This window comes from Phacochoerus africanus, chromosome 11 (assembly GCF_016906955.1).
Source record: "Phacochoerus africanus isolate WHEZ1 chromosome 11, ROS_Pafr_v1, whole genome shotgun sequence".
Classification (NCBI taxonomy): domain Eukaryota; kingdom Metazoa; phylum Chordata; class Mammalia; order Artiodactyla; family Suidae; genus Phacochoerus; species Phacochoerus africanus.
This window is the reverse complement of record NC_062554.1, coordinates 62,060,828-62,085,811: the sequence shown is the minus strand read 5'-3', so window position 1 is coordinate 62,085,811 and position 24,984 is coordinate 62,060,828. Positions and strand designations below refer to the sequence as shown.

The 24,984-nt window shown below is 35.9% G+C and overlaps 1 protein-coding gene across 1 annotated transcript in view; it reads right to left on the bottom strand.

Moving 5' to 3' along the window:
• Window positions 1-8,739: 8,739 nt before the first annotated feature.
• Window positions 8,740-24,984, bottom strand: part of GUCY1A2 (guanylate cyclase 1 soluble subunit alpha 2) — a 398,753-nt gene continuing 382,508 nt past the window's right edge. Inside the window, exon 8 of the mRNA XM_047752790.1 lies at window positions 8,740-11,283. Coding sequence (XP_047608746.1) covers window positions 11,076-11,283 — 208 coding nt within the window. The 3' untranslated portion in view covers window positions 8,740-11,075. The remainder of the gene's footprint in view (window positions 11,284-24,984) is intronic.

Genomic DNA, 24,984 nt, shown 5'->3' with positions numbered 1-24,984 from the left:
CTAAGAAATATGGAATACATTGTATATTGCTTTTTCAATATAGTGGACATAAAATTGATAGTAAACATTTTCAAACCTTTAAAAAAGAAACCAAAACACTATGCTATGCCAAAATGAGTTACAGAAGGGTTTACAGGAAGCAAGACAATGCTTTGGTCATCTCTAGATAAAGAAACAGTAAAATTAAGTAGTATTTGCCTTATTAGGAAGTAGTTTTTAGAAAGTGATTTCCCTACAGATAGAGGAAGCTTCTTCTCTATTTTAATCTTAGAAGTGTGGTACCCAAGGAAAAAATTACTATTTGGATATAAGAGAATTTCTCCCAATTAAGATGTTTATAGGGACCAAAAAAAAAAAGGAGAATGTCAGAAAAGATGACTCTGATACCTCTTGAAAACATGTTTAAATGCAGTAAAAAATACCAACATATTTTTTAGACTCATGTTTCTCTTAATTGGTAACAATTTTACGGCAGCCAAGGTCTCAATTGTCTCAGTCATTTCTATGCCCAAATGATCTATATCTAAGTATTCACCTTTTTTCCTTATCTCCTGAATCCACAAAACATTCAATCATGTGGGAATGAAAAAAGGAAGCCTCAGCCATAATGAAATACTATTTTTCATATACTTCATAAGAGAATGAAAGAAAAAAAAGGAAGGAAAGAGAATGAAAGAAGGGAGGGAAAGAGGGAGGCAAGGACAGGAGGGAAGGAGAAAGGGAGAGATGGAAAAGAGAAGCTAAGGATGCTGACAAACTTAAGGGCCTAATTAGTTTACTACACATAATACCTATACATATAGCCCATTCATTTAATTTCATCAATAATCTTATTCAGAAATAACATCAAACTCTATTGGTATTGATATTCAATTTATAGTCACATGACGTGGAATCTTATGTGTTTTTTATTAGCATAAAAATATGCTAACATATAATTAGATCATAAAGCAAACATTGATTAAAGACATAGTACCAAATTTTCCCAGTAGAAAACAAATTCTGTACTGATGGGCATATGTAATGTAGGAAGTTATTTTTGTCCTTTTAAATCTTTCTATTCTTATTAGCATGTTTCTTAAGTTTCTTTTTCATTTTATCAAAGTTTCAACATGCTGAATTTTATGACATTCTGCTACATATGAATATTGTGTTTAAAAATCTATAATAAGTTAGTCTACTTTTGGCTTTCTTCTAGTTTAACAGGGTTGGGCTACAGACAACTTAATGTAGGCAAAGTGTGATTTTTCTGGCTCTTTTCAATTTCCTTGTTGGTCTCCTATCTTTTTCTTTGTTGAAGTCTAGTTGAACCTAGCTAAAGTATTTCATACATACTTCTAAAATGAGATACCTCCTTTAGTCAGGTATTCATTTGCATTTTGTATGGAAAAAAGTATTTTTAAGGATTACTTTATAATGATTTTTATTCATTAGAAGCAAAAGCAATGGGTACTCACTATTTCAGGTCATTGAGTCATAAAACAGATAAAAGGAATGGATTTTATAAGTGCCTGTTGACACATTTGAAACAAATTTAAAAGATAGGAATAATAATTTTGGCTACCATTCACTAATAATTATTTTTGGAACAACCAAGATCAAAAAGAATTTTTAAAAAAATTCCCTGATTTACTGTAGACTACAGTCATCTAGTTTATCTGGACCTTCTTGGCTAGAATGAGGTTTAGCATAAGAATTAATATCTTTTTGACAATACTTTCTAGTCAAATAATACAAAAGCAGTTTATCTGAGATTCTGTGTCAAGCCTAGGCTCTGATTTTTAACCTGATAACTTACACAAATACAATTTAGAAGGGAGTTTTTCATGTTAAACAATCTGGCACTCCAATATGGGGTTTGCTACAATTTAATTATGGAGATTTGAACTAACAAAAGCTTTAAAAAGTGGGGGGTTGAATTTTAAGTGATTATAGGCAAATATATTGATAAAGATCATCCCAATCTCAGAAGAAAGTCATACTCTCTTGCTGGCCTTGAAGATAAATGATATTGACCACAAGGCCATGCTTCTTGGGAGTAAATTAAAATAGAATTGTTCTAGAAATTGAGGTTTCATTAAGTATGGAAATGCATAGTTTCTTGCTAATCAGAAAACATGTGGAAATATTTATACTTGTTCAAAAGATTTGAAGATAAATTAGCTTTCACTTAGACTTTATTCTGAGAAGTTTAATCTATATTCTAATGTAGACAAGTGTGAATAGGGTATATTTGACAGTTATCTTTAACCTTTAGAATTATTAAAAATAGTTTATTATTTTAAGAAAAGAGTGTTGCCAAATTTGCTAACCATGACTCAATGCCAAAATTCATAACTGTCTTATTTATGACATTTTCTATATTTTCTGCAACAAATGAAAACATAGAGAAAAAATTGACATTATTTTTTTAAACAAATTTTTTTGATATCTCCAGGGGATAAAACCTTAAAGAATCCATCAATAAAATTATTTTCCTGGCACATTGGGTTAAGAATCTGGTGTTGCCACAAATGTAGGTCAGATCTGATCTCTGGCCTGGGAAGCAGGGCAGCCAAAAATTAAAAAAATAAAGTAATTTGACTTTCAAGACAGAAAATTTTTGTCCTAAATTATTTTTCTGATAATTCTGTTTTAAAAATTGTTCAGTTTTGTATCATCCTTTCAAAATTTCTGTTCTAAACAACTCCACTTGAATTAACTAGCTACATAATTGAAAATCTCTGCATGATGATTAGAAGCTACCTAAGCATTTATTTCTAAAAGACCAGGAGAATATCTTCATCTCTGCTGCAGAACACCATCAAATGCTTTGGAAGTGACTCTTCAGTTGCAATGCTCTGAAAAATCCCTGAAGAAGGATAGTCTGGTATCATAAAGCCTTTAGCTCCTCTAAAGTTGAGCACTTGTTTTATTTAGAGCTAAAGCCCAATTTGAGAGCAATGTGAAGAATAATACAGAATGTAGTATGGCCCCAAAAGTGGTTTTACAGATGTTAGCACACAGAATAAATATTTCTCATTCTCTAATTAAATTTTTCAACTTGGGAAAGATAAACTTTTTATAAAGTCAGAACAACAAAAGGCTTTATCAAATCAAATTGTATTCTCACTGAATATTAGCTCACCCAGGCATGTTATAAAAGGAAAAAAAAAAGTGTTTGTTTTAATATCACTTGAACACTCATAGTGTTCTTTTGTGCTAATTTTAGCAGTCTTTTTGTGACATATGGCAGACCTGGTATTTGGCCTTCTTTGTTCCTTCAGTCCAGATGTTCTGACACTTTCATTTACCTTCATCATTGTAACCAAGACTAGTTCTATCTGCCACTTTCAGAGAGTTTTCTATATATAGCTTTGGAATTTCTAATCCCAGTTTCACTGATGTGTGCTCCTGCTCAGAGGTTGTTGCTACTGCCTAAGAAAACTGAAAATAGATTGTGAGGGATTTTTTTCTCTTATCTTTTTAAAATAAGAATAACCAAATAAATCATTTGGCTTTCACTAAACTACATGTGTTTATTGCGAAAATTACCTCTGCTTTAGGAGTATGCATACTTTCATGAAGAAAAATGTTAAATATCTTTGCTCAGTCTCATATAAAGCTCCTGCCCATTCTACCCTCTTCATCTGTCCCTACACCCTAAGTCTGATGTATAACCGCCAGGCAAAAATGGCAAGAATTATCCTTAAAAAAGTGAGGTGATGCGAAGAAGGAATTTCCCAAAATGCTGATTTTAATAGCCCACAGTAAAACTAATCTGTTGTTTATCTCCAACTAGCAAAAAGTCCACAGAAGAATAGATATAAAGCAACTCTTTTATTTTTAAAAATATTTATCAAATGAATTAGAAAATAACTATTACTTATGCATGCCATTTTGTTTTTCTTGTCTTTTTTGCTTTCAAACAATAAGCAACAGTACTTATGTCTAATATTAAGAATTGTCTGATCAGCAACTAGATGAATTAACTTGGAAAAGAAACTCACTGTAATTTAATGGATTCAAATTAAGTATTTTATTATTTATTATCAAAAGAACAAAGGGTTAAGCATCCAATAATATACAAAAATATGATTGCCAAAAGCTTTCTTAAGTGGAGAAAATTTTTCTCAGTGACTCAACAACTCTGTTTAATTTGTGTAGAGGAATTTTATAAATTGTGGGTAGGAGGCAGCTAATTTAAATTCTGCTAAGGTAAATACTAGCAAACCCATGCATAATTCCAGTTGTGTTTAGATTCACGTTTAGAAGAGAGTTGATCCAGCTAGGGAATAATAGGAGCTGTAATCCTATTTAGAGGCTTAAGAATGAATCCTAAGCTTAAACAATTTTGCTAAATAATAACTGGATAATTAGAAGTTCCTCATTATATCATAAATTTATCAGATACTTTTAACTGTAATCCTAATACATGATTTTAAATGATAGAGCAGTAATTTAACTATTAAAGGACTGAATATTGATTGTGCCACATTTGATTTAAATTATATTTTAAGAAAATTAAAAATATTAATTATTCATTTTGAAAGTGGGAAGTTTTAGTGCTTTCATCAAAATGACTAAGAAGGGCAGATTATTTCAAATGTAACTATTTAATCATTTTCAGACTTTTTGTAATTATTCTACAGATGAATTTCAACCAATCACATTCTGGAAGCCAAAATATTACTGTACTTACTAAACGTCTGCCATCGCAGAAAACGGTGATAATAGTTCTTTTCATCTTTAATCTTTCATCTCCTCAGACCTTACCAAACCAACACCTGCATTAATTAACTTATCCCAATATGCATCTATATTTTTGCACAGCCTACATTCTCAATCAACTCATCTATCTATACTATACTTTTACTCATTTATCCATCCTTAAATACTCCTATTTTCTAAATACTACAAAGATGTGAAAATCTGGTCAACATTTCACACACAAATCTTTTGAGAAGAATAGTAACCATATTTGAAGGTTATTAATATTATACATCAGAAGCAATCTGATCAGAGTATATTAATTATGTTACAGCATGTGTGAAAATGAAGGACTTCTGAAAGCGATTAAGCATGTTAACTGCTCAGGTAGTTTTCATCTGAGTCATCACTTGCTGTTGATTTTGCTATAATAGAATGGTGAATATCTTATAAAAGTCTACACCAGCTATATTATTGCTTATATAAAACAAGTCTCTGTTTTCCTAAAAGTTCTATGAAGTGCACAGAAGTACAAGTTTCATATGGCATCACCACCATGGCTTAGATTATTGCTTGAAAGGCTGTTATAAGATATTGCTAGGAGATCATTTTTAGATGAATGTACACATCCAAGTGTCATACTAAATATCAAGTTGGTGATATTTTATAACATAAAAATCAAAGCATTCAGAAATAAAGCTGTCTCTTTAACATTTGATATTTGCTTCTCTGTCCAGTGTACCTAGTTTATATTTCAGTGGTGAGTATCAAGCAAATATTGTGATCTACTGCACAGCTTGGGCAGTAACTAGCAATGGTATAATGTATCTAGTATGTCTAATAGCCCTATAGTGAGCAATATTCATCCCTCATGGTTATCAGGGTTGACTTTGTCTCTAAAAAGTTTGAACACCTATCAAAAGTCAAAAAGTAGATCATAAATTTGAAACCAAAGCTGAAATTAAAACTTGCAGAAGAAATAATTCTACAAAGCCTGGGGTATCTAGCTTTTCAAAATAACTACAAATGAAATAATAAATTTCTATCTCAAATTGTATTTATTCCTAATAATTGGGATTATTTAAATATTCCTCAATGATTCTCAAATTTGCTGTATATTAGCATCGCTTAGAGTGATTTTTTTCTAAATACATATTCCTAGGCCCCCACTTGAGGCCTACTGAATATAAATCTTTGAAGGTATACCCAGTAACTTGTATCCCTAAGAGCTTCCTAAGTAATTCTTAGGAAGCTCTAAGAATTACTGCCAAGGTGATGAGTTGAACCACTGAACAGGATCATTTCTTAATAAAGGTGGGATTGGCAATGAGGCACTTGACTGAAGCTGTAGCCTGGTCACAACACAATAGAAAAAAAGACACAAACTTTACTTCTCTACATCCCAAGTCCTTTTAATCATGTAATATCCACATTCAACACACGCACACACTGAATATGCATTGCTTTATAAAACTAGTCTACAACAAAATGTTAACTGTGATACTTCCCTATATTATAAAGGCATCAGTGACTTTTTTATGAAAGTAAGAAGGAACAAAGGAACAAAGGAAACAGAAAGGTGGCAGGACGATAATACTTAGGTGTCAATTGTTTGAATCAAGTGTGAGGAAGGAATTTTACACACTATCTCAACTTTCTGCCAAGATTTATGTTAATCTGTGAATATTATCAGTATCTGTTCTTTATTCACCACCATGAGGATTCTGAAATGAGTCCACAGCTGGATCAAATGAATAAAATTTTTTCAATCATGTTAACACAGTTTATGTGTATGTTAAATCAGCTGACTATAAATTAAGTGTATTCATATCAAGAGCTACCCATAATCATCATTCAGACTATAATATGTTAAACTTTAATAATTCAGTCTCTCATGCATATTGTTTTCCAGGTTGTATCTAATAAGATATGCTTAAAGAAGCCTCTGAAATGACATAATTTTTGTAGCTGAAGATCTATAGTGTAATAATAGAAATACCCAGGCTACAATGTGGGGCTTTGTACTTGGACTTGAGTTTCTAGCATTGTTGGCTGAAAGGCATCTGGTATCACCCAGACAGTATTGAGAGCCATATGTAACTCACTCTGAACAGAACATTCTTTTTTCATTATTTAGTGAAGTAGTACCAAGTGGTCAGAGTCAAACTGTATTTTGAAGAGAGCAAAGAGAGAAAGAAGAGCTGTGCATGTAAGAATGCCCCAACACAAGTGAGGATGGTTAGTTCACTTCAGAAGTGCATTGTTACTTGGGGTTCGAGTTAGGTGGGTTTTCCAATCTGCCTGAAATAAGCATCAGAAACTTTCTATGGCCATGTTAGGTTCAGAGGTACAAAGAGGATGATGTTTGATGGAGCCAAACCTAAAAGGGTGAGATAGTTTCCAGTGATAGCATGGAGTAAGAGAGGGTCTGGGCATGGGTTAAGTTATGCTTAAAATGCATGACATGACAGGAACCTACATGTAGAAGTTTTACTCTCTGCTCTGATGATCCACAAACCTGCCTTCAGCAGGTCAGGAACCCAGGGAGCCTTCGATACATAACTACATTTATTGATGGTCATAATCTTTAACTTCCTCTTCATATTGTACAACCTCTAACATACCATTTCAACTGGTAGCAATATGATTCTGTGGAAGAAAACAGCCTAGTGGTTTTCCAAATTTTCTGTGACTTTGCCGTTTGAATCAATTTAATTTTGCTTTATTGCTATAACTCTTTGGAGGAATTTGCCAAGTTAAAAGACTTCCTGCACTTGTGATTGAAGTTTGCTTAAGTTATTCTGTTTCTCTCTGTTTTTCCTGGACAGGCACATAATTTTGCACTTTCACAATAAAACCCTATGTTCCCAATACTGTTGTCAATGGACAAGAACAGTGTGAGAGCAAGAGAGTTCATATTTGAAATGTTGAATCCACAGACCCACTCTCAGGTCTCAGGCATCAGTGCCTATCTCAGAGTCAGAATAGGCCACACATAGGTCAAGGGATTCCACACATAATCAGGCATTAAAAGGGAAATCAAAATTAATTTGAAATATTAGAGAAAATATGAATTTTGAGGCAGGTTTTAGACAGTTGGACCAAACTGTTACCTAGGAGATATATCTTCTTCCCTTCTCCACCAAATAATATACCGCCAAGAAAGCCAGTTATTTGTGTTCAGACATTGAGTATTATTCTTTTTATTATGGCTAGTGTTCCCTATTTGTTAAAGTTCATAAAACACATATTGTGCAGTAGATTTGTGGTACATATGGGAGTTTCTGATTTTGTTAGATAACTGATTTATTTGTAAACAATGACATTCTTTCCATCAAAATGATACTGATGCCAATATGAAGCATCGATACTGATGGCTAGTCATAAAGTAACTACTTCAAATCAGTTACTTGAAAGAATACTAAAACAGAGGAACTATAGATGCTTTATTATATCTTAAATATTGCTTTTCGATGGATTAAAACCATTTCCCGAATTTAATATCATTTGATTTCAAAAGGGACATCCATTTAAGTTTCTTTTAATCTGTCACACTAAAATCATAATGTATGTAATAGTTTATATGTAAGAATACTGTATTAGTCAAATGAAACACCACCTGCCACCCTTTCTTACGATCATAATTCCTGAAGGAAGATACATGTACAATACTCTATAGGAAAAATAAAAGTGTAATGCTTTTTCACAGCTTTTGCATTTGAGGATTACAGCTAGAATGAACTGTCATTTTATACAGTATTTTGCAAATACATATAGGAAAGTGTAGCTATAATAATCAACTATACTAGTTTGGCAAACCGATAATAGATCAGACCATTGCCTCAGACTATAGTTTCAAAGATACAATTTAGATTATATTGTATGAAAAATGTAATTTATATCCTGTCTATGATAGTTAAATCTCTGGTATATTTTTCATTGTGATATTTGTGACAACATAAATGGCTATTCTTCTCTAGGTAAAATCATATAAACTCAAAAACGATTTGTTATTCTTCTGATAAATTTAATGTATATACAATTCTTATCCAAGGTCATATCACCAAGTACTAAATAACGAACAGGATTTTCAAGGACGATTTTAAAATATCCTTCCCACAGGTATTTTTAAGTATAAAGAGAATAACCATACACTTAGAAGAGGTACTTAGACAAATTTTTACAAAAGCAGAGAAATAGATTGGATGATTCCTAGAAGTCCCTTTCAATCTCAAGATTACAAATACACTGTTTACCACCAAAACATTTATGATTTACTATAGTAAGCTTTAAATTACTGTGCAGAACAAGCATAAATGACTTCAGTGAGCTTGGTTCTCTCCCCATGCTCCTGTGCTATAAGAAGCCCATCAGCACAGCTAAGGTATTTCCTACTCTCAGCAGGAGGAAGGAAGTGCTCCAAGACCCTGTTCTTTCCACACTATCTGTAAAGTTGCCCTCTATTCCCTATGAAGGAAGTGAGTTAAATCACTCAGTCCCCTAAAGCAATTCTTTTGTAAGTAATCATTCCCATGAAAGCAACTTGTCTTCAGCCTACACAGCCTCCTGTAAACACCCTTGCCTTCTTGTCCACATGTGGTTAAAAATAGACACCTATACCCAGGGAAAAAAGGATGGGCAAGGATTCAGAGAGCTCAGGGTCCAGGTCCTGTCTCCACACGAAGAGTGTTGCATTTGTGCCCCAGGAAGAGAACAGAGTTCAACAATCATAAAAAATGATCATCATTATAACAATAATTTCCATATCTAAAATTTTTTTTAGCTACACACTTAGAGCATGAAAAACATTAATAATCCTCACAGACACCATTGGAAACTAGTTATTATGCTCATTAGCTGAGTTACATCATAACTAAATGATAATGCAGCAAAAATTTCTAATCAGAAAAAGAAATATATTGTACTCAGTAGACATAAGCGACCAATGAATATACTTAATGGAGTAAGAAAATGGCCACCCCAAGATTTCAAGGAAATAAATGAAACAGGTTTATATCTGGTCCAATACAGGAAAACTCTAGACACACTGTGCTCCTAATTTCAGGGTGAGTCTGTAATATTTTCATGCACTGTTAATTACGAGAACAGGCCTACTTTCTAGAACATGCGATGGAAACTTATCTGTAACTATGGTGATTACTAGTTCTGAAAGTTAGTTAGTTAATGAAGGTGATTCACTAATTAAAAAGTCACATCAAACAAACTGCAGAAGAACATTTGTTTTTAATCTCAAAGCCATAAAATATAGTATTTTTCCTTCCTTTTATTATGTAAGAAGAAACAACATTCTCTGCAAAATATCCTACACCTCTTTCTCACTAATGCCAGTATCTAGGAATTTGTTCCTAAGTGTGGCAGTTTGCACTTAGGAGGCATTCATTGAGGAAGATGAGGGGCAGGGGAGGAGGGTGGACTACCTTGTTATTTAGTAGGATGCTGTTAATTAGAACGCAGTTTAGTACATTGTAAAAACTATTTATATTTAGAAGTGCTAAATTGAAAAGTTTCTAAGGTAGCAAAGCATTTTATTTTCATTGATACTTGTTAGAAGATGACAGAAAAACCTTTAATTTTGGTTACAGATATGTATATTGCTATTAGGAAATCTGATTTCATCTGGATTCTATGCTACATTAACCAAATCTAAAACATATATTTACTAAGCAGATATACAATGCTTTTCCAGCATCTGAAATCCTAGGTTATATGTATTTTCAGTCCAAGCACTAATCTCTCTTAATTAGTTAAACTATATTCAACTAACAGGTTAGAGTTACATAGTATACCAAATACACAGTAGTAGATTCTGAAAATCTAATAATGCTGTGTGAAATGTAGTTATCTAGAAGAGATATGTATAAAAATAGGTAATATCCCTAAAATATTTTGCTGAATTACAGTTTTTTCCTGCTGGGAAGTTTACCACACTGCCATGATACATGTATGAAATGTCTGTTCAGAAAAAACAAAATTAGAAAATATTCCTCTTATACCAACGCACTAAATGTAGGAATATATAATCAAAACTGACTCTCAAAAGTGATACAAATATATAGATAAAGATACCTTTACATGTGACAAACAAGAAGACATGGAACCTATTTATTGATTAGTTTTGAAAGATGCCTGTACTCGTCATCCAAAAACATTCATAAGAATGGACACATCTTATTTCCCCCTTGCCCTCCAGTGTTTTTATTGACAGTCATCATCCACCTTTTCCTAGGATTATTGCCTGACATAACAGAAATTCCACAGCTTGTTCTCAACAAAGCAGTGAAAGAAAAACAATCTCTCCATTTTCCTGTCATGACCCATGTTCTGGGCTTGTGCTTTTTGGAGGAGTCTTTGATCTGCAGCAAGTCTCAGAGGCTTGTCTCCCGGAGGAACATGGTGCCAATGTTGTAGGAAACCTTTTTTATTCTTGAAGAAGAAAGAGAAGGTTTTGGCTGCTTAGGACCAGTTCTTACCTCCAGGAAATAGCAGATCCCAGGGATTTCCTTTGGAAAGTTGTCTGGAAGCTCTTCACGGGATCGAGGAATAAATGTGAAACTTTCTTCTCGTTTTAATAACCTAAGTAGAAAATATATAACGTGAATCAGAGGAAATGAGACTAAATGGACAGAAGTATTAAAGACTCAGGAATGCTATCAATGACTGGTTTTATGTTAAATGTCCTTTTTCTTTGTATAAATGTGGCTTTCATTAGATTCCAAATACTTAGAAATGTTATTTCTCAGGAGAAAAAAGTAGCTTCATGTTATAATAATAATTTAAAAAGCAAAGATTTTTCCTGGTATTTCTTTGAAATATTTGTTCAAATTTGATTTTTTCCTAAACAAAAGGCCAATGAAGATGCATAATACACTTTTTTATTCAAACATACCAGGATTTACCCTGCTTTTATAATCTGCCTAAATTCTGTAGCACTCTTATAGACTTGTAATAAGCTTTAATTCCTATGTGTCACACACAGAAATAAAGTATTTGGCTTTGTATAACAACATTAACATTTCTATGTGTCTTTGATATCTGGTTACTGATTTCTAAAAATACATATTTTCTAACTTACTAGCATTTAATTGTCAAACAGTTTGACTCTTCCCTTCCAATCATACTTAAAGATTCTTTCCTAGCATTAATAATAGAGATTTATTCTTGTCCATTTCCATGAAATGTTCAGCTTGAAACCCAAACCTAAAAATGTTGCCCAACAACTCTTATGGGCTGCTTCTTATTGCCCTAGAAAAATCTCCTAGGAACTGTTGTGAATATAATCATAATTGGAACACAATAACCTAAGCTTAAAGTTCTGTTAACAGGGGCAAATATTGGGATTAGAAGAAGCAGAAAATAAAAACTCAATAAGGAAACAAAAACCAAAAGTAATATAAAATCAATATAAAACAATAGGCTAGGGAGTTCCTGTTGTGGCTTAGTGGATTAAGAACTCGAGTAGTATCTCAAGATGAGGGTTCAATTCCTGGCCTCACTTGGTGAGCTAAGGATCTGGCGTTGCCACAAGCTGCAGCCTAACTTGCAGATGCAGCTTGGATCCAGTATTGCTGTGGCTGTCATATAGGCCAGCACTTGCAGCTCCAGCTCCTATTAGACCTCTAGCCTGGGAACTTCGATGTGCCATAGGTGCAGTCCTAAAAAAGAAAAACGCAAAAAGGCAGAAAGACAAAAAAAAAAAAAAAAAAAAAAAAAAACAAAAACCAACAACAATAGGCTAGATGCCATGAGAAAGGTAGATCCAAAATGGTCCTGAAGTTCAGAGAGGATGTTACAGTGGGAAACTTCATGGATGAGATTGTACTGACTGAAACATAGGCAGAATTTCAACAAATGTGGAGAATGTGTTCACATAATCGAAGCTTTAGAAACAAGAAAATATGATCAGGATCAATATGTTTCCAACCACTGGATTGCTTTACGGAATGAGGTAAGAGAGTTAAGGTTGAAGCAGTTGGTTAAGACAAATTTTTGAAATTAAACTAAACATTGAGACTTTATTTGGAAAGCATGGTGCCAAACCTATCACCTTTTCCAAAACCAAACCAAAACAGAAACCAAAACAAAAAAACCACCCTCATTTTCCTAAGACAAATGTTAATTGCATATCCAAGTTATTCAGGTTAAGAGAGGGGTTGCGGGGAGGGGGACTCTTGTGACAGAGAGGAGGCAAAGTCACAAAAGGCAGTGAAGGCAAGAAGAACAAAGGATATGTGAAAAATGTAAGATCACTACACAAATATTGATGATGTATTTACGCTAAAGGGAAGAAAAAGGATCTTTCCTTCTCAAATGTTCTCAATGCGTATTATCTTAAGAGTTGGTAGTACTAAGGATTCTTACAATATGAGCAATCTATATAGATATATACATATATATTTTTTTCATCTTTTTGCCTTTTCTAGGGCCGCTTTCCATGGCATATGGAGGTTCCCAGGCTAGCGGTCGAATCGGAGCTGTAGCCACAGGCCTACACCAGGGCCACAGCAACGCAGGATCCGAGCCGCAGCTGCAAACTTCACCACAGCTCACGGCAACTCCGGGTCCTTAACCCACTGAGCAAGGCCAGGGATCAAACCCGCAACCTCATGGTTCCTAGTCGGATTTGTTAACCACTGTGCCACAACGGGAACTCCTATATTTACTTCTATGAATGATAGGAATGGTATTTTGCTTTGTAAAATATTTTTTAAAAACTTTTAACTATTCTTTAAGAAATAGTACACAAATGATTATATTAACATTTCAAAATTCTTTCAAATGCCTCATCTCATTTATATAATACAACGCTGTGAAATATCTAAACATGTTTTCTGACAAATTTATGGAGAGTATAAGAGATATAGAGTCAGATAGAGTGATTTGCTAATGGAAACAGTAATACAGTGGTGGAATGGAAGTAGAATCAGATCTGTTAACTCCATGTCAAGCTTAGCCCTACAATCAATAATAAAACTACATGCAATATAGTTTCCCTTGCAGTGTTATTGGGATACAACTGACATAGAGAACTGTATAAATTTAAGGTGAATAGTATAACGATTGCACTTACATTATAGAATAATTACCACAATAAATTGAGTGACCATCTCATATAGATACAAATTTAAAGAGATAGAAAAATTGTTTGGCTCATAATGAGAACACTTAGGATTTACTCCTCCAACAACTTTGATGTATAACATACAGCACTCTTAGTTATATTTTTTCAAGTTGTACATTACATGCCCAGTACTTATATTACAACTAAGAGTTGGTATTTTTGATTACATTAATCCAATTCCCACTCCTTCCACCTGCCCCTGCCCCCTGTAACCAAAAATCTGATCTTTTTCTATGCTTTTGTTCATTTCGAAGTTAACACAGAGCAGTGATTTGATATTGCTATATATTTAAAAATGATCACCCTGATAAGCAAGGTTACCATAAGTGACCATGCTAAGATATTACATAATTATTGACAATACTGCCACACTGTACATTTCATAGCCATGACTCATTTATTTTGTATCTGTAAGTTTGTGCATCTTAATCTCCCTTAGCTATTTCTCCTCTCCCCAAAATCCTACTCTGCCAACCACCTTATTGTTCACAATATCTATAATGCTGTTTCTGTTTTGTTAAGTTTGTTCATTTATTTTTTAGATTCCACATAAAAGTGAAATCATAAAGATAAAGTATTTGTCTTTCTCTGACTTATTTCATGTAGCAAGATGCCATTAGGTCCAACTACATTGTCCCAGATGGCAATATTTCATTACTGTTTACGGCTGAGTAGTATTCCATTGTATGCATATACCATATCATCTTTATCCAGTGATCTATTGATGGGAATTTAGGCTGCTTCCATATTTTGACTATTGCAATAATGTTGTAAAGAACATAGAAGTGCACATATATTTTCTTACTAGTGTTTTTGTTTTCTTCAGATAAACATCAAGGAGTAAAACTGCTGGATCATAAGGTAGTTCTATTTTAAATTTTTTGAGGAATTTCCTCACTTTTCCATAATAGCTGTACCAATTTATCTTCCCCTTAACAGTGATCAAAGTTTCTGTTTTCTCCACATTCTTGCAAGCACTTGTTATTTGTTGTCATTTGGATAATAACTATTATCACAGGTGTGAGATAATATCTCATTGTGATTTTTATTTGCTTTTCCCTGATGATTAGTAATGCTGAGCATCTTTTCTTGTGCCTGAGGTCCATCCCTGTCTTTAAAAAAATGTATGTGTATTTAGGCCTCTCAGATTTTAAATTGGGTTCTTTGTTTTGTTGATGTTCAATTATAAGAGTTCCTTGTATATTTTGGATATTAACACCTTGTTGGATATAACAAATAGCTTCTCCCATTCAGTAAGGACTTTTGAGCCTTTTACCTTTGTTAATAGTTTCTTGATAATTTCCTTTGCTGTACAAAATTTTTTTAGTTTGATGTAGTCCCATTTGTTTATTTTTGCTTTTGATTTCTTCTCCTAAGGTTGTATATATCGAAAAAAATATTAAGATTGATGACAAAGAGATGTCTCCTTCTAAATGTTTTCTGATTTCAGGTCTTATAATTAAGTTTTTAATCCATTTGGATCTTTTATTTTATATGATGTGAAATACTAGTCAAATTGACTCTGTCACATGTAGCTGTCTGGTATACCCAATACTATTAATGGAAGGGGCTGTCTTAGCCATATTGTATGTACATAACTCTTTGTTGTAGACTAACTGAAAATATGAGTACCAGCTTAATTCTGGCCTCTTTGTTTTGTTCTACTGACCTTTGTGTCTGTTTTTGTGCCAATTCCATACTGTTTTGATTACTGTAGCTTTGAGGTATTATTTGAAATCGGGCACATGATACCCGCTGCTTCATTTTTTTTCCTCGTGGTTATTTTGGCTATTCTGGGTGTTTGGCTATTCTTTGGCATTTCCATACAATTTTCTATGTGTTTTCTGTTGTTGTTGTTGTTGTTGTTTTTGTCTTTTTGCCATTTCTTGGGCCACTCCCATGGCATGTGGAAGTTCCCAGGCTTGGAATCTAATCAGAGCTGGAGCCACCAGCCTATGCCAGAGCCACAGCAACACGGGATCTGAGCCACGTCTGCAACCTACACCACAGCTCACGGCAACACTGGATCCTTAACCCACTGAGCAAGGCCAGGGATTGAACCCACAACCTCATGTTTCCTAGGAGGATTCGTTAACCACTGAGCCACGATGGGAACTCCTCCATACAAATTTTTGAATTATTTATTCTTGTACTGTGAAAAATGCCATTGATATTTTGATAGAAAATGCACTGAATCTGTAGACTGCCTTGGGTAGTATGGTCATTTTAACAATACCAGTTATTCTAAACCATGAACACCATATATTTTTCCATCTGTTGATGTCTTCTTCATTTTCTTTTATCAGTTTCTTATAGCTTTTTTCTTTGCTTTTCAATTTTCTAAAAATTAAAGTATAGTATTTACAATGTTCTGTCAATTATTAACTTACAGCAAAGAGACCCAGCCATAAATATATATACATTATTTTTCTCACTTTATCTTCCATCATGTTCACTAGAGATTGGATATAGTTCCCTATGCTATACAATAGGATCTCATTGCATAACCATTCTAAATGTAAAAGTTCACATCTATTAACTCCAAAGTCCCAGCTCATCCCACTCCTTCCCCTGCCCCCTTGGCAACCTCGTCTGTTCTCCAGGTCTATGAGTCTGTTTCTGTTTTGTAGATACGTCTGTCTGTGTCATATTTTAGATTCCACATCTAAGTGATATCATATGGTATTTGTCTTTCTTTTTTTGACTTACTTCACTTAGTATGAGGATCTCCAGTTGCAACCATGCTGCTGCAAATGGCATTATTTTATTCTTTTTTATGGCTGAATAGTACTACATTGTGTGTATTTACCACATTTTCTTATTCCATTCCTCTGTCAATGGACATTTAGGTTGTTTGCATGTTTTAGCTATGGTGGATAGTGCTGCAATGAACATAAGGGTGGATGGGTCTTTTTGAACTGTAGTTTTGTCTAGCTTTATGCCAGCACTGGGATTGATAGATCATATAGTAGTTCTACATTTAGTTTTCTGAGGAACCTCCATACTATTTTCCATAGTGGTTGAACCAATGTACATTCCCAATAATCAGTGAAGGAAGATTCCTTTTTCTCCACATCCTCTCCAGACCTTGTTATTTGTAGACTTATTAACGATGGCCATTCTTACCAATGTGAGGTGGCACTTCATTGTCATTTTGATTTACATTTCTCTAATAATTAGTGATGTTGAGGATTTTTTTCACATGCCATCCATGTATTTTCTTTGGAGAAATGTCTATTTAGGTCTTCTGCCCATTTTTGATTGGGCTGTTTTTTGTTTGTTTGTTTTGCTGTTGAATTGAAAGAAAGACAAATACCATATGATATTACTTAGACTGTATATTTAGGAGATTAAGATCTTCTAAGTTGCATAATTTGCAACTATTTTCTCCCATTCTGTAGGATTTTTTTTTAATTTCCCTGATACATTATTATTTTTTTCTACTGTACAGTGTGGTAACCCATTTACACATACATGTATACATTTTTTTTCTCACATTATAATGCTCTATCATAAGTGACTGGACATAGTTCCCATGTGTTTCATTTTTTTAATGTTTTAATGTGCAAAAACTTGTAAGTTTGTTTAAGTTCCATTGCTTTATGTTTGTTTTTATTTCTATTGCCTTGGGAGACTGACCCAAGAAAATACTTTTACGGTTGATGTCAGAGAATGTTTTGCCTATGTTCTCTTCTAGGAGTTCTACGGTGTCTTATCTTATGTTTAAGTCTTTAAACCATTTTGAATTTATTTTTGTGCATGGTGTGAGCATGTATTCTAGTTTCAGTAATTTACATGCAGCTGTCCAGTTTACCCAACACCACTTGCTGAAGAGATTTTTTTCCCATTTTATATTCTTGCCTCCTTTGTTGAATATTAATTGATCACAGTTGTCTAGTTTAGCTTTATTTCTAGGCTCTCTCTTCTTTTCCTTTGGTCAAAATGTTTGTTTTTGTACTAGTACCATACTCTCTTAATTACTGTGGATTTGTAATATTGTCTGAGGTCTGGGAGGGTTGAACCTCATGCTTTATATTTTAGTTCCTTTCTAAAGTAATCTGCCTTACCATCGATATCTGCTCTTAATTCCTTCAGTAATTTCATTATCTCCTTTTTGAACTCAGTGTCTGTTAGACTTCAGAGGTCTGTTTCATTGTTTTCACCTTCAGGGGAACTGTAGTATTCTTTTACCTGGGATTCATGCCTGTGCTTCTTCATTTTGCTTATATATTTTTATTTTATTTTATTATTATTTTTTTTGTCTTTTTGCCATTTCTTGGGCCGCTCCTGTGGCATATGGAGGTTCCCCGGCTAGGGGTCGAATCGGAGCTATAGCTGCCAGCCTACGCCAGAGCCACAGCAACGCAGGATCCGAGCTGCATCTGTGACCTACACCACAGCTCACAGCAATGCTGGAACCTTGACCCACTAAGCAAGGGCAGGGATCGAAACCGCAACCTCATGGTTCCTTGTCAGATTCATTAACCACTGCGCCACGACGGGAACTCCCATTTTGCTTATATTTTTCTTACTCTGTGAGCTTAGGGAAAACAGTTATCAACTGTAGTCTTGTAAGGTTATTTATATGCAGGAGAATCCCTAGGTAGTTTGTGAGGGTTTACTTTTTTTTGGCACAAGGTCTACTTTTAGTTTGGATGCTTGTTGTCCCTTTCATCAGCTGTTATCCCTGTGATAGGCAGTGTCCCACTGTACAGACTGTGCATGCTTCCAGAGAGATGAGGGCAATGGGCAGGGCCTATAGCAGTGCTTGGTTGCTGGGCCCTTGGCAGTGGTGAGGATCCATGGGGAGGTGGGGGTGCAGGCTACTCTGGTTTCAGGGTCCTGGACAGTGGCAATGACTCTCAGGGATGTAAAAGTGGTGCCCAGAGCCTTTAGCAGTGGCAGCAGTGGGGTGTGTATGTTACCAGAGGAATGAGCACAACAGGTTGCAGGGTCCTCCTTGGTGGTGAACCAAGGTGACTGGGTCTGAGCCTCTTTATAGGACCTTTAGTGGTGGGGCACTCTGCCCATTTCTAAAGTCCAATATGGCTGTGACAGTTTGCAGCCATGGCCCATAGCCCACACAAAGACTGCCCCATTTGCTCAAGAGCCCATGCATGCACATAGAAACATGTTCCTATGGTTTTAAACCCCTCTTCCTCTCACTCTCCCCAATAATGGATCCATGCTTCTTTCTCCTGTGAGCCCAGGCCTCCTTCCACATTCTCTTGGCTGTGATGCTCTGCTTCCCAGCCCAAGGAACACATTTCCTAGACCTCTCAGGTTGTCTCACACAGCAAACCCTAGCCCTCTCCCAGGAAATGACCTCTTAAGCCTGAGTCTCAGTGCCCAGCCCATGTCTAACAGTTTCAGGCAGTGGTGTTGTGGGTGGTGGTGCTAATGCTTCGTGCAGTTCTCTCTCTGCTCTTCCCTGCTCAGTCTGGCTACTGCACTTTTCTCCAAGGCTTTGAGGTTCCCTTTCCAACCCGGGTATGTCCCAGTTAGGTGGACTCCCAGGGTGCAGAATCCTTTCCTCTTTTACAGCTCCCTCTCAGGACCACTGGTCCAATCCTAGTTCCTTTTTTTTTTCCTTCTTCTCTCTTTTTTTTCCTTTTGTTCTTTCCAGTTATGTGGAAGTTTCTTACCCTTTCTGGAGGTCTGAGGTCTTCTGCCAGTGTTAAGTTGATAATATATGTGAATCTTTCTACGTGTAGATGGCTTTTTTTATGTGTTTGTGGGAGAAGGTGCATGGCCTGTCTTATTCCTCTGCAATCTTGATTCCTCTCCCCTATCCTTCAATTTGTTAATGTAGTATATAGAACTGATTGATTTGCAATATTGAAACATCCCATGCTTGTATCTATGGGATAAATCCCATTTGATATGGTATAGGGTTCTTTTAAGGTATTGTTCAATTTGGTTTGCTAATATTTGTTAAGAATTTTTATATCCATGTTCATTAGTAATATTGGCCTGTAATTTTCTCTTTGAATGGTTTTGGTAACAAAGTGTTGCTGGCTTCATTGAATGAGTTCAGAAGTGTTCCTTCCTCTTTAATTTTTTGGTAATAGTTTGAAAAGATTAGGTGTTGATTCTTCATTAAATTTTTGGTGGAATTCAACCATGAAACCAGCTGGTCCCATATATTTACTTGCTGGGAGTTTTTTTGTTTTTTTCTCAATTTCATTAATGACAATTGGTCTCTTCACATTTTTTTTTCCTCTTGGCTCAATCTTGATACACTATACATATTTAGGAATTTGTCCATTTCTTCTAAGTTGTCCATTTCATTGATTTACCGTTGTTTGACATAATCTCTTATGATCTTTTTTATTTTTTTGGCTTTTGTCTTTTTAGGGCTGCACCCATGGCATATAGAGGTTCCCAGGTTAGGGGTTGAATGGGATCTGCAGCCAAAAGCCTACACCACAGCCACAGCAACGTATGATCCTAGCTGTGTCTGCAGCCTACACCACAGCTCACAGCAATGCTGGATCCTTAACACACTGAACCAGGCCAGGGATTGAACCTGCATCCTCATGGTTGCTTGTTGGGTTCTTTAACCACTGAGCCATGATGGGAACTACTCTTATGATCTTCATAATTCTGTGGTGTCAGTTGCAACACACACTTTTACATTTCAGATTTTATTGATTTGGGCTCACACTTTTTTTCTTAATGAATCTGGCCAAAGGTTTATAAATTTCTTTATACTGTCTAAAAACTAGATCTCAGTCTTATTGATCTATTAATTTTTGGTCTCTATTTTATTTTTCTGCCCAAATCTTTATGGTTTCCTTCCTTCAAATAACTTTGGGGTTTGTTTGTTCTTCTTCTTGTAGTTCCTTCAGCTGTCAGGTTAGATTGGTAATTTGAGATTTTTTTGTTGTCCAAGTGATAGATTATATAGCTATGAACATCTCTTTCAAAAATGTTTCATGGTACATCCCATAGATTTTCGGACCACTGTACTTCTATTTTAATTTGTCTCATTTTTTTTTCTTTACTCCTCTAGCTGACTTTCCTTCTTATACCATTGTGGTTAAAAAAAAAGATATTAGATTTAATTTCATTTTCATTTAATTTACTGAGACATATTTTATGGCATAGCATGTGACCTATCATGGAGAATGTTCCATGTGCACTTACAAAATATATTTATGGGAGGTGGCTCAAAATGACAGAGGAGCGAGACATCTCACTCTTCTCTCACAAACACATCAAAAGAACACATCTACATGTAAAATGACTAGCACCGAACACCTACTGAATGCTGACAGAAGAACTTAAACTTCCAAAAAGGGCAAGAAACTCTTGACATAACTGGGTAGAACAAAATAAAAAAAAAGAGAGAGAGATAGAGAAAGAAAAGTAATTAGGACAGGACTAGCATACCTGAGAGGGAGCTGTGAAAGAGAAAAGGAACCCACATCCAGGGAAGCCACCTAACAGATGGGGAGATCGGCCTAGGCAGAGGGACCTCAAAGTCACAGAGAAAAGTGCAGCAGCTGGACTGAAGAGGGCAAAGTAGAGTGAGAGCCACACAGATCATCTGAATCACTGGCCTGGAGACCACAGCCTGAGATGCTTGGACAGGGGCTGGGTGCTGAGACGTAGGCTTCAGAGGTCAGTCCAAGGGAGAGGACTGGGGTTGGCTGTGTGGGGACAGCCCGAGGAGCTAAGGAGTGGTGTGCCACAGGTGTGGGAGCAGTGTGCTATGGGATGGGGAGTGGAACACCGTGGCAGACGGAATCCAGGAGAAGGTCTGGGCCTGCAGGAAAAGCAAGGTGCCATTGTTGGGAAGGGCAAAAGGAGAAGGGGTGGACCATCAGAGGAAGCTCCCTGCACATGTTCATGCAGGCTCTCAGAGGGCAGGGCAGCAATGGTGCAGGCTACAGGAGACTGGGTACTTCTTGTGTGGGCTGGGGACAGCGGGAGCTAAGTGCAACATGATGACTCTTGCATGATCTACAGGCAGCAGGGACAGACTGCAGTGGTCTTCTCAGAAGCTGAAGGAAGGCATGGCCTGCTACCATTTGGGGCCTGTGAGTGGGCTCTACCTTTGGCCCCAGTCACTTCAGGAGTTGGCAAAATAAAAAAAAAAGGAAAAAAAGAGGTCACCTCAACCAAGCGCCACACCTTGTTGTTCTCATGCCCCTGGGAATACACACGCCTTGCAGCTGTCATTGCCAACACTCTGAGTGGTGCACAAACCCTTGATCACTGTCCCTTCCAAAGACCCTACAATTAGGAGCAGTTGGTACTGCACCTCTTGCATGCGCTAAGCAATTTGGGGTGCTTCTTTTGTGGTCTGCAGATGGCAAGGGCAAACCACTGCATTTATCACTGACTCCAGAGGTGGGCATGGCCCACTGTCACTGGGGATCAACTGAACAAGAACCGCTTGAAGCCGCAACCACCGCAGAGGTTGCCACAGAGGAGGACATTGCGACAGAACTCCTCTTGTTGCTCTCGCTCCCCTGGGAGAACATCCACCCAGCAGCTGCCACTGCCAAATGCTCTGGGCAGTGCCCAGACACTTGATCACTGTCCCTTCCCAGGAATCTACAATTAGGAGCAGCTGGTGCAGCACTTCCTGCAGAGGCTAAGTGGGATGAGGTGCTTCTTGCATGGTCTACAAGTGGTGGGGAAAATTCACCGCAGGTATCACTGACTCCGGAGGTGGGTGTGGCCTACCACCACTACAGGTCCATGAACAGGCACCACCTGAGGCCTCCATTACCTCAAGGGCACCACAGAGGAGGGCATTGTGACCAAACACCACGTGTTGCTTTCGAAGCCCTAGAAGCACACCAGCCCAGTTGCTGCCAATGCCAAACACTCTGGGCAGTGCTCACATGCTTGATCTCTGTCACTACTCAGGATCCTACAAATAGGAGTAGCCTGTGTAGTACCTCATGTGCAGGCTAAATGAGACAGGGTGCTTCTTGCATGGTCTGCTGGTGGCAGGGGCAAACCACAGCATTTATCACCAACTCCAGAGATGGGCGTCACCCACTACCACTAGGGGATCCCTGAACAGGCACCACTTGTGGCTCCAAAGTGGGTATAGAGGTTACATACCTTAACATAATAAAAGCCATTTATGACAAACCCACAGCAAATATAATACTCAATGGAGAAAAGTTGAAAGTCTTACCACTAAAATCTGGAAAAAGGCAAGAATGCCCACTCTCACTACTGTTATTCAACATAGTATTGGAAGTCCTAGCCACAGCAGTCAGACAAACAAAAGAAATAAAAGGTATCCAAATTGGAAGAAAAGAGATAAAATTGTCACTGTATGCAGAAGACATGATACTATATATAGAAAACCCTAAGGACTCAGCCCCAAAACTTCTCAAACTGATCAACAAATTCAGCAAAGTAGCAGGATATAAGATTAACATTCAGAAATCAGTCACATTTCTGTATATGAACAATGAAATATTAGAAAAGGAATACAAAAATACAATACCTTTTAAAATCGCACCCCAAAAAATCAAATACCTGGGAATACACCTGATCAATGAGGTAAAAGACTTACATGCTGAGAACTATAATACATTAATCAAAGAAATTAAAGAAGATTTAAAGAAATGGAAAGATATTCCATGCTCCTGGGTTAGAAAAGTTAATTTTGTAAAAATGGCCATACTACCCAAAGCATTTCACAGATTCAATGCAATCCCTATCAAATTACCCATGACATTTTTCAGAGAACTAGAACAAACAAGCCAAAAATTTATATGGAACCACAAAAGACGCAGAATTGCCAAAGAAATCCTGAGGAACAGAAACCAAGCAGGAGGCATAACTATCCTGGAATTCAGGCAATATTACAGAAGCCACAGTCATCAAGACACTGTGGTACTGGTACAAAAACATACAGCCTAATGGAACAGAATAGAGAACCCAGAAATAAACCCAGACACCTATGGTCAAGTAATCTTTGACAAAGGATATAAGAATATAAAATGGGAAAAAGACAGTTTTTTCAGCAAGTGGTGCTGGGAAAACTGGACAGCCACATGTATATCAATGAAACTGGAACATATCCTCACACCATGCACAAAAATAAACTCATTTTCATCAATAGTTGCTCTATAAATAGTTGTAATTTTTGTGTTGTCATAGAAGGAAGTGAACTCAGGGTCTTCCTACTGTACAGTTTTGGCCATTCCCTACCTATAAGGTAGCGTTTTATCACAAAATAACTAAACTGTAGGTAAGGCTTTAATGATAATCATAAAGAAATCATCTTTTTATTTTGGAAGACTTTCTTTTCATTTTATAGATTTTGATTTTCTTTATACATAATATGTAATCAGTAACTTGAGAAATAAAATGTAAAATTCCCTAAACAATAATTTTATTTAAGAATGAATTTTGGAATAATTTTACTTAGCTCAGTCATCAGTGTGCAACTTGTAGGTATCAATGATGTCAATGAATCAATATACTTTTTTGAGTGCTTGTGACATGCTAAAATAGTCCTCTGAATGGAGAAGAGTATGTGGAAATGCACGGAATAAGTCAATATAAAATTTAAAAGTCAAGAAATACTAATGAAACAAATTATGAATACAGGGTAGTTTATTGTACAACATATGACACAATCCAAAGGAGGAAATTTTGTAGGATAAAAGGAGAAATGATGGATCTGCTTCCTGGTACAAAATTCTAGAACAAGAGCAATAAATTCACTTCCTCCAGCTATAATAGTGAGCCATAAGCTCTATCTTTCCAGCAAGTTTCCTTAAACGTCCATTATCAACAAATAGAGTTCCACATAAGCTACACTCATCCTCATATATGTTAAAATTCCTATCTTTAAAGTTTGTTTGCTTTAACAAGATATTTATATTTTAGTACATTTGAGATTTTTCTGACAGTGAAAAATAAAATTGGGGTTATATCTTGAAAGTACTTGTTAATGATTGAAAGAAGGGTACCATAGTTACTTTAGATGCCTTTTGGCTTGGAGGAAACTCTTCAAAGTTAATCAATTTCTTGATATTTTAAATATATTTGATATATGCTGTGCTAAAAATCACAAAGTCAACAGCTTTTATGGAGTTTTATTCTTTATATGTTTTGTTATTGATAAATTAAATAGCTTTAAATTTCAATTATAAAAATGAGAGCATATAAAG